Source organism: Chelon labrosus (assembly GCF_963514085.1).
Source record: "Chelon labrosus genome assembly, chromosome: 4".
NCBI classification, from domain to species: Eukaryota; Metazoa; Chordata; class Actinopteri; order Mugiliformes; family Mugilidae; genus Chelon; species Chelon labrosus.
Window position 1 is genome coordinate 11278237 of NC_140340.1, and position 11106 is coordinate 11289342.

General features: G+C 41.7%; 1 protein-coding gene across 1 annotated transcript; it reads left to right on the plus strand.

Annotated features, from left to right (window-relative positions):
* Positions 1-8045: 8045 nt before the first annotated feature.
* On the plus strand, positions 8046-9689 carry LOC311487448 (green-sensitive opsin-like). The gene is made up of 5 exons (XM_084543720.1): positions 8046-8510; positions 8629-8797; positions 8939-9104; positions 9225-9464; positions 9576-9689. The coding sequence occupies exons 1-5, from the start codon at positions 8120-8122 to the stop codon at positions 9672-9674; spliced, it is 1065 nt and encodes a 354-aa protein (XP_084399846.1). The 5' UTR covers positions 8046-8119; the 3' UTR covers positions 9675-9689.
* Positions 9690-11106: the final 1417 nt, after the last annotated feature.

The window sequence follows — 11106 nt, forward strand, 5'->3', positions numbered from 1 at the left end:
AATGAGGTTAAAGGTGAATTCAACAATTTTGTGGGTTTGTCTGAAGAAATACACCAAATGTATAAGGTTTTGTTGGGTCTATTGCCTGATGATGATGCAACAAAGCATGATATATGGTTTCAAGCTAAAATGTTGAATGTCCATGATTTTATTGCTGGTACAACGAAGTGGCTGGCCGAAATTCAAAGTTGCCCAGCCTCTGTGACACTGAGCAAATCGAGGAACAGGTTCAAGGTGAAACTGCAGCTGACAGTCATGGAGAAAATCATGAAACCCCAGCTGTGGGCAACAAAGAAACAGAAAATAAAGCTGCTGGTGATGGTAATGAGGAGGAGGAGATCCAGATTGAACCTTATGATAGCATTTCAAATGTTGCTTCAAAATCTTCCAGGAAGCCATCACGTCATAAAGGTTCCTCAACAACCAGTTCCTCCTCTAGCAGCAAATCCTCTGCAGTTTCTGCACGAATAAAAGCGGAGACGCAAAGGGCTGGACTCTTGGCTCGTGCTGCTGCTTTAAAGAATAAACACCCTCTGGAGGACCAGGAACTTCTGTTAAAGAGACAAAAAGAACAGCTTGAGTTGCACACTGAGATAGCTGTCGCTAGTGCTAAGCTGGCGGTGTTACAGGCCAGTGGCAGCAGTAGAGGCAGCATTGCATCGAAGCACTCTGACGGAATGGAGTCTTAATTCAACAAAGGGGCTAAGCCTAAAACCAGGCCTCAGCCTTCTCAGCAGCACGTGTCTCATTATTTACCACAAAGCGCTGAGCCATTTTCAAAAAATGAGGTTGCATTTGATCCAAACACAAGTCAACATAAGCAGCAGTTGGACCTCAAAGCTTATCCAGTCGACACCATCTCAAAGCCTCTTGTTTCGCAAATAAGCCCACCTGTCATCTCAAGCTCTCTACCACCGCATTTTGAGTTGCCTAAGATTCCAGCTGTCACACAAAGCAATCCATCTGTGCCAGGTCAAAATCAACCAGTAGGAGACCTCTACAGTGTGTTGCAACAACAAAATGATATAACGGCTTTTCTTGTTCAAATGCAAACATCACAGTTACTGTCACACCGGGAAATTCCAACTTACGATGGCGATCCTCTGCAGTTGAATTCATTTATGAAAGCATTTGAGCACTGTGTGGAGGCAAAGACCAGGTCTAAAGGAGACTGTCTGTACTACCTTGAGCAGTACACAAGGGGGCAGCCAAGGGACATTGTGCGCAGTTGCCTTCACATGACCGCTGAGAGAGGATACGCTGTTGCCAAGCAGCTGCTAAAGGATCATTTCGGAAATGAGTTTAACATAACAGCAGCCTACATGGAAAAGGTCACTGGCTGGCCAAGTATCAAGTCCGAGGATACTAAAGCACTGAAAGCTTATGGACTCTTCCTTCGGGAATGCTGCAATGCTATGGAGGAGTTACGTTATTTAGAAGAGCTAAGCATGCCAGCCAACATGAAAATTTTGATTCAGAAGTCACCGTATAAACTGAGAGAAAAATGGAGAACAAAGGCAAATTAAATTTGTGAGACAACTGGTCACAGAGCACGTTTCCCAGACATTGTTAACTTCATTGAGCGGCAGATCAGAATTACCTCAGATCCAGTCTTCGGTGACAGGACACACCGCCTGTTAAAGGAATAACAAGGCCAAGTAAATCTCAAATTAAATCACAATTTAAAAGGAATAGCTTTGCAACTCATGTTTCCATTAATGATGAGTGCAAAGCAAGTGCTCACAATAATGGAGAAACTCAGAAAAAAGATGTCTCCAAGGAAAACTCTCCCTCTTGTTTGTATTGTGCACGTGATGGCCATGTATTGGAACAATGTTATCAACTGGGTAAAAAATCGCACAGAGAAACATAAGACTTTCTAAAGGAGAACGGCCTATGTTTTGGCTGCCTGAACACAGGACACTTAAGCAGGAGTTGTGATAAGCGCATCACTTGCAAACACTGCAGCCAAATGCATCCCAGTATTCTGCACATTGGACAAAAGGAAAGAGTGAATCAGAAGGATACAGAGCAGCTGAAGAGGTCCTCTGAAAGCTGCACAACTTCCTCAACTTGTGGCCATACAGGGGCTGGCCACCGCAATGGTATTCTTCCCATCTTGCCTGTACGAGTGAAGAGTTCAAAAGGAAATAAGGTTATTTAAAAATATGCCTTCCTGGACCCAGGGAGCACAGGTACCTTCTGCTCTGAAAAACTCCTTCATAGGTTGAACACTCAAGGATGAAAGGCCAGGATTCATCTTCGCACCATGGGTCATGATAAAGCGCTGATGTCTCATGATAAGCTCCATTGTTAAAGGCCTGGCGATTTCAGACTTATCTGGCAAACATTTCTATCAGCTTCCCAGTACGTTTACTCAAAAAGAGATGCCTGTCTCCACAGACAACATAATCAGTGAAGAGGAGCTGACCAAATGGCCCTATCTTAAAGAGCTTAAAATCCCTCTCATAAATTCTGACCTTGATTTGTTAATTGGCACCAATGCATCCAAGCTGATGGATGACCGTGACCGTGGGAGATGGTTAACAGTCGGGGTGAAGGGCCCTACGCCATCAGAACCTTACTGGGGTGGGTAATAAATGGTTCAGTACACGGATATGGTGATAGTGAATGGGGTTACTGTTAGGGAGGAATTTGCGGTGATGCCGATGAAGAAGAAGAAGTACCAGAGTCCTGTATGTCTTATGCCTGAAGGAGTTTATTTAGGCCCGTATACGAGGAGAACAGAAGCTTCGTCATCACAACATAAGTGCATGAGTCCACCTCAGTTCTAAGGGACAAACAGTGAACTCAGATTCTTATACTAGCAAGCAAGGCCGAGGCAGCAAACGGGAGATGTGTTGGCATCCCATTGGCCATTGTACATAAACATGAAGATAAGCATTCACACCAGCTAGGTAATACAAATTGTCAGACAATGACGGAGGGCATTATCATCTAACTCTACAGCTATGCCTGTAATGCAAAGTATCCCCCAGAGAGTGAGATTGAAGACGCCAACAGAGGGACCTTGGTCTTGGTATGTTCCTCAGAGAGAAAATAGGGCAGATAACTGACGCCAGAAGTAATCACACATTAACCACACAAACTATCCATAGGGAAGAGAAATTATTCTCTAACAGTTACCCTTCAGTTCATGCCAACCGTGGTTGACAGAATAGAGGAGCTGTTGACTAGCCAATACAACTACGACTTCATGGAAAAATCCTTTACAGAACAAGAGGAAATGTCAAGAGAGGAAAAGAAGTTCGTAGAAATAATGGAAGACTCTGCTCGACTTGAGGACACTACAAGTTCCAACTGCCTTTCAGAGGGAAAGACGTCTCAATGCCAAACAGCCTCACCATTGCTCTGCACCGTGTCTGTGGTCTGAGGAGGAAGCTTCAAAGAAATGCAGGCTTTCATGAGGAGTATACCAAGGACCGGGAGGTTTCAAACCTTTGTTGCAAACAGGATAGCTACCATCAGGGATAACACGGAAGTTGAACAATGGAGATACATTCCAACAGCTTTAAATCCCGCTGATGACGCTTCTTGTGGATTAAAGGCAGAAAACCTTTTGAAGCAAAGATGGATGGAAAGCCCTGAGTTTCTATGGGATCCTGAAGAAAAATGGCCAAAATCGCATATGGATTTCACTATGACTGCTGACAACCCAGAGGTAGAGGGGAACCTCAGGGTCAATGCAACAGTTGTCAGCACCAATACCACTTCTCAGCTGATTACCTTTTTCTCGGACTGGCAAAGGTTAAAGGTTGCAGTGGCATGGATCATCAAGCTGAAAGGAGCTCTGCTGAAGCTGAGTAAAAAGAGAAAAGAGTTGCAACTCGCTAATGCAAGTGCTAATGGGGCACCCGTGAATGTGCTAAAGGAGATGCAAACATTCAGAAATTCACTTGGGAATCAAAGGGTGTTGCTGGAAGGCCTCACAGAGGCTGAGACAGCCATAGTTGCCTTCTGTCAACGAGATAGATTCCCTGATGAAATTGCTGCCCTCACCTCCAACAATCCAGAGATACCCAGAAGTAGCAACATCTATAAGCTGGATCCTATCTTTAAAAATGGGCTTCTGCGTGTTGGGGGACGGCTGAGCAAGGCAGCTATCCCTGAGGACATAAAACATCCCCTCATCCTATCAAAGGACCGCCACTTCTCTCACCTTATCCTCCGTCATTTACAGCTTGGTCATGGAGGCAGAAATCACGTCCTTTCCACTGCAAGGAGAAAGTTCTGGATCACTAGTGGTGTTTCTGCAGCAAGGAAAGTCATAGCAAGATGCCTGTTCTGCAAGCTTTATGGAGGAAAGATGGGTAAACAAAAAATGGCTAACTTACCCAAGGAGAGAGTGGTTCCTGATCTACCGCCATTCACTAACGTCGGCGTAGATTATTTTGGGCCAATGGAGGTGGCTTACTCTCTAGATACTGACTCATGTATCAACGCATTGAGAAGATTCATCTCTCGAAGAGGACAAGTTTCACACATGAGATCAGATAATGGCATCAATTTTGTGGGAGCAGAGAAAGCGCTACGTGAAGCCTTGGCTGCTTTAAATCATAGCCACATGAAAAGGGAAACCAATTCATCCACCAGGACTTTTTGACAAGACTGATCTGTACACCAGGAGACGGTGGAAGCAGGTTCAATACATCTCCGAACTCTTTTGGAAACGGTGGATCCGAGAGTATTTACCATTACTGCAAGAGCGTCAAAAATGGACAATGGAAAAAATAAGTTTTATGCCTGGAGATGTTGTCATGGTGATGGACTCCACAGCACCACGTGGGTCTTGGGTGCTTGGAAGTATACTTAAAACCTTTCCAGATAAGAAAGGTCTGGTACGTGTGGTTCGTCTTCAAACCAAAACAGATGTGAGAGAAACACCTGCAACAAAAATATGTCTGTTATGTGAAGCCACAGTTTGATTTATTATGTAAAGGCTTGGGTTATGCTCTTATGCATATATATTTTGAAGTTGATTCATATTTGTACGGCTCCTTTAATTTATGTTTTTTTTAATTGCTTTGACTTCTGCCAGACACAATTAGGGGCTAGCTATAGGAGCCATGTTTCATTTACAACATTGTATCCCCAAACCGCTAGGGGGCAGTATTTCCTTTTGTTTTCTGACCTGAACCGGATGTTGGTAAGTTGTCAGGCGGGTTATTTGAGGCTGCACAGTGTTGAGCCAGGTGTTGCTGATAATGGAAGGAGCAAACAGTTTTTGATGGTACGGTCCTTAAAGGTCCTGAAAGGTACTTCGAGGTGTTGGAGCATTTTTCTTTGTTATTTTGTATATATGACAAGTGGCTTAGTTAAGAAATTAAATGAATATTATTATTTCAAACTCAAAGAAGATTTCGTTGGTTTATTGCCTGTTGGAGGACCAGTCGAAACAAAAGCAATCAACAACCAGTAGTGGCTACAGGACTAGTCACTACAGTGGCATTTAGCAAATAGAAATAATTTTAGTAATCCTAACTGACCTAAAACAGGAGAGGTTTAGACTGATTTAACTTCAGACAGTGAGGAAAAAAGGTTTATGTGTCTTTTAACACAGTGTATGTAAACTTCTTCTTTCAACTGTACATCCAATTTGTAAGCAATGTGAAAATTGAAAAATAAAAAAATAGTAAAAAATAATTATTTGTTCTTGCCATTGTATCTACTCTGAGCAACAGGTAAGGTCACCAGTCAGGTATGGGAAGGTAATGGCTGGCATATTGCGCCGGCCTCCTGAGCAGCTCCAATCAGTGGATCAGCACCCTGGAGAGCGCCATATGCCTGTCAGCAGAAAAGAAGCTATTGTTGCACACAGAACCTCTGCAACACTGAGACATAGTGAAATCATTCATTCATTCATTCATTCATCTTCTATACCCGCTTAGTCCTGTTAAGGGTCATGGGGTCTGCTGGAGCCTATCCCAGCTGTCATCGGGCAAGAGGCGGGGGTACACCCTGGACAAGTCGCCAGTCTATCGCAGGGCTAACACAGAGACAGACAACCATTCACACTCACACCTACGGCCAATTTAGAATCACCAATTAACCTAATGAGCATGTCTTTGGATGGTGGGAGGAAGCCGGAGTACCCGGAGAGAACCCACGCAGACACAGGGAGACACAGGGAGAACATGCAAACTCCACACAGAAAGGTCCAGCCGGCCCATGGATTCGAACCGGTGACTGGTGCACAAGTGAAACATGTAACTTTGATGGAGAGAGCGCAAGAATAAAACAGTGACAGGCTGTCACTGTAAAACCCAACTTGCTCAGAATAAATCTTATTTCAGACTTTAAGCACTCTAATTAACTGTGTCACCTGATCCTCAACCGACTGTAAAGAAACAGTTTTTAATCATGGATTAGAATGAAATAATCTGTGTTTTAGAGCTGTGTGACTTTTACTGTTTATTATTAAATTGTATGTACCAGAAATCGCTCATACTACATACAAGCTGAGTACGAAATGTAACTTAATTTAACTAGAACCTGTGGGGGTTTATCTGTTCTCAAATCTCAGTACACTGAATTTCAAAATTAAACTTGTGGACTCAACATTAAAAATGTATTTATGCTCACACTAGATGTTTGCAGTGTCGCTGCTGTCATGACTATTGAAATATTCCTATTCATAAAAGTCCCATCTTCTTAATGGTCTTCAATGAGGAAACAGAGTCAGTTTTAGCTTCTTTACAAAAAACAGAACATAATTTCTAATGATAATAGGCGTAACAATGCTGTAAATCACTGGGGCAGTTTATGCCCAGGTGTTGGTTGCTTGAACTCCCGTTATCCCCTTATCTGGTTAACAGCTCAGCTCTGAATAGTCCTGCCTTCTACGTACTAGTTAACAAACAGGTCTGTTTTGGAAAGTCAAAAACTGGACCCTGCCACAGTTGACTTTTTTATGCATAAAGTACTCACAATGCAGAATAGCTCATTTCACAACAATGTATTTTGTATTATTACAATTGTGGATGCAATGATGTATGAAGAAAGAGATCATGTTATTTATGTTGTCTTAACATGGGTTTATCGTACTGTATTGTAACATGCAAGATTCTTTGCAATTATTAAAGTCTTTTAATGCATGAGAACGCGTATCATCATTCATTTGTTGTCTTCTTTAATATTACTGACTAGCAGAGTAAATGCAGTGTGATGACAAGTTCAATATCTGCCCCTGGAGTGGCGGTAAATGGATGTACTCAAGTAAAGAACTTCAACTTTACAATGCTTGGTTAAATGTGATGAGTTAATGTGTATTTAATGTGTATTTAATTACTCTTACATATGGTATTTGTACACTTATATACACTTTATAATTCTAGATAGGAATAGGAATCTAAATCTATTACAACCTTAGCTTAAATAAAACATCTGAATATTTCTTCCACATGGTCTGTTTGAATAATGCATTTAAATAATAGCAATATTACTGTTATATATTTTACTGTTCAACTTCAGATAAAGTAAATGTAACATAATCCATGTTTTTAATAGTGTGTAAGATTTTTTTTCCCCCATCATTCTTACAGTATTACCAAAGAAGAGAATTTCAAAATAAAATCTCCATGCCGGAAATCGCGTATAGTGGACAGACTCAAAGAAAGCACATTTTAACCAGGTAAAAATTTCAACGCAGCCACAAAGGCACAAAACACTGAAAATACTTCAAGGTTATTTTTATTTATTTATTTATTTTCACAGCTGAACTCCGTTATCACTAACATGACGTGAAGCAAAATAGTGTGAGCTGAATTTAAGCCGAGTGCTCTTTTACAAACGGGGACACGCAGTCACAGTAACAGCCACTAAAACATGTTCCGCAGTTGCAACTCGTGGCAAATGCGCCATGAAGATACTTGACCCTTGAAGGTAATTATCCCCTATTGCCTTTCTTAAAGTCAATTATCAGCCAGACTTGAGCTGTCCACTTCCTCACAATCCTCCTGTAATCTAATTTCACTAATGTGAGGATCATCTCATGAGAGTATAAAAGGCATACACGAGCAAAAACTGCCAGTGTGGGGTTGGGGACTCATACCACTTTTACACTTTCATCCATCAGCTCAAGCTCAAGCAAACTAGACAAATGAAGATGGTGTGGGAAGGAGGAATCGAGCCCAATGGCACAGAGGGCAAGAACTTCTACATCCCCATGTCCAACAAGACTGGGATTGTTAGAAGTCCTTTTGAATACCCACAGTATTATATGGTAGACCCGATTTTCCACAATCTTCTGGCTTTCTACATGATCTTCCTGATCTGCACTGGAACTCCCATCAACGGCCTGACATTGTTTGTGACGGCTCAGAACAAGAAGCTCCGGCAACCTCTCAACTACATCCTGGTCAACCTGGCTGTGGCCGGACTCATCATGTGCATATTCGGCTTCACCATCGCCATCATATCTGCTGTGAACGGCTACTTCATTCTTGGACCCACTTTCTGTGCTATTGAGGGATTCATGGCCACACTGGGAGGTACGAAAGAAAAAGCAAGATACCTCTCAGGAATTATATAAAAAAAATGATGCTTCCTATTTGACTGCCAGGCTCATAGTATAAATGAATAACTTCTTTTACCTTTTCCTATCTACAGGTGAAGTTGCTCTCTGGTCTCTGGTCGTGCTGGCTATTGAGAGATACATTGTCGTCTGCAAACCCATGGGAAGCTTCAAGTTCTCTGGATCTCATGCCAGAGCTGGAGTCGCTTTCACCTGGATCATGGCTATGGCTTGTGCCACACCCCCACTTTTTGGATGGTCCAGGTAGTACTCACTTTTAGAAATGTTTCATTTTAGTTTAATATGACTTTGCATTTTACAATCAGATAGACAAAATATGGGATCACAAAACGTTGCAGATGCAGAGAGTAACAGGTTGGATTACTTTCTGTTCTTAAATCTCAGGTACATTCCTGAGGGCATGCAGTGCTCCTGCGGACCTGACTACTACACTCTGGCTCCAGGCTTCAATAACGAGTCATACGTCATCTACCTGTTTGTCTTCCACTTCTTCGTCCCTGTCTTCCTCATCTTCTTCACTTATGGAAGCCTTGTGGCGACAGTCAAAGCTGTAAGTGAAGTTTTCCTTGCATTATTCACATGTTATTCTACAGCAATCACTGTAACATTACTGCATCTAGCAGGATTTTTATTGAATGTTGATTATATTTTCTGCTCTCAAACACTTCAGGCTGCAGCCCAGCAGCAGGAGTCAGAGTCCACTCAGAAGGCTGAGAAGGAAGTGACACGCATGTGCATCTTGATGGTCTTGGGCTTCCTGGTAGCTTGGTTACCATATGCCACTTTTGCCGGTTGGATCTTCTTGAACAAGGGAGCTTCCTTCACCGCCCTGACCGCATCCATCCCCGCCTTCTTTGCAAAGAGCTCAGCCCTGTATAACCCTGTCATCTATGTGCTGTTTAACAAACAGGTTGGTTCTATTTTTTTGAATATAAATTCCACTATTTGCTTTTGCTTATTTTTATATCGTGAACTACATATCCTCCGTTTCTGAATTTGCCCTTTTTGCTGTGTCTTTCAGTTCCGTAACTGCATGCTGAGCACTATTGGAATGGGTGGCATGGTGGAGGATGAGACCTCAGTTTCAACCAGCAAGACAGAGGTGTCCTCTGTGTCTTAATCTTGATGACATTTTTCAGTCTGTGGACATTTTCCTTCCTGGTTGCTTTCAGATTTTAAAAGAACCCATTAAGAAAAAGTCTCAAACTTTTTGCCAAACGGATTTAAGGATTTAACAAACGGACTCTGAACCAAACACACCAAAGAATTCTATCTCGTCAGCTAATGTGTGTAAAATGTAAAGAAATGCAGTTACTGTGGAGGTTAACTTGTACAGCATTTGTGCATCTGCGTGTCTGTGAGTGCATATGAGCTTTTGTTTTGCTGGTCTACCAGTGGCATCATTTTTATGTATTTTATGAAATATCCAAACATGTAGGTGGAGTAGATAATAAATGCATGCATGAAAAGAACCAAACCGGTGTGTTCACTTATGCTGGTCTGATTGTCTGCTGCTAAAACTAAAGAATATAGTCATATTCTATGCTATTTGAAAAAAAGCATAAGAGTTGTTTGAAACACAGTATTACGTTGTGTGTGTTGTATGTTTGACAACATACTACACCCGTAAGCCTTCAATTTGGATTATAAAACAAACCACACAGAAACATCTACAAATGTGACAGCTTAAGTGTCACCTAGTGATTACATTCTCCTGATGTCACGGACAAGTTAGCTTGTCTAAATGCGTGACTGTAATTGATCCACTTTTGAGCACATACGGAGGTCATCACATAACAAATCAAGCCCTTGGTAATCCTTTGTGAGTCCTCTAAAGCTCTAATAAGAACTGAGGGACATAGCATTGAAGTGCCACTTATAACAACTTTTGGGTTTTGCCCACTCACTTTGGGTAACAGTAAGGTACTTTTAAAACCGCAGAGGATTCCTGTCATAGCACAATAGACCAGGGAGATAATGGACCTAGACTACAGTAGTGTGACATCTTTGCATTTGAACATTTTATAGACGCAATTCAAGAATTGTTTTGCTAAAAATGTGTTCTGCACTTCTCAGACATTAGGCCCCTGTGGCTGAAATCAGAATCAGAATAAGAAAAGACTTTATTGCCAAGCATGTTTGTACATACAACCCCTGGCAAAAATTATGGAATCACCAGTCTTGGAGGATGTTCATTCAGTTGTTTAATTTTGTAGAAAAAAAGCAGATCACAGACATGACACAAAACTAAAGTCATTTCAAATGGCAACTTTCCGGGTTCAAGAAACACTAAAAGAAATCAAGAAATAAAATTGTGGAAGTCAGTAACAGTTACTTTTTTAGACCAAGCAGAGGGAAAAAATTATGGAATCACCCTGTAAATTTTCTTTCCCAAAACTAACACCTGCATCAGATTAGATCTTCTCGTTTATCCGCAGTTAAAAAGGAGTGATCACACCTTGGAGAGCTGTTGCACCAAGTGGATTGACATGAATCATGGCTCCAACACGAGAGATGTCAATTGAAACAAAGGAGAGGATTATCAAACTCCT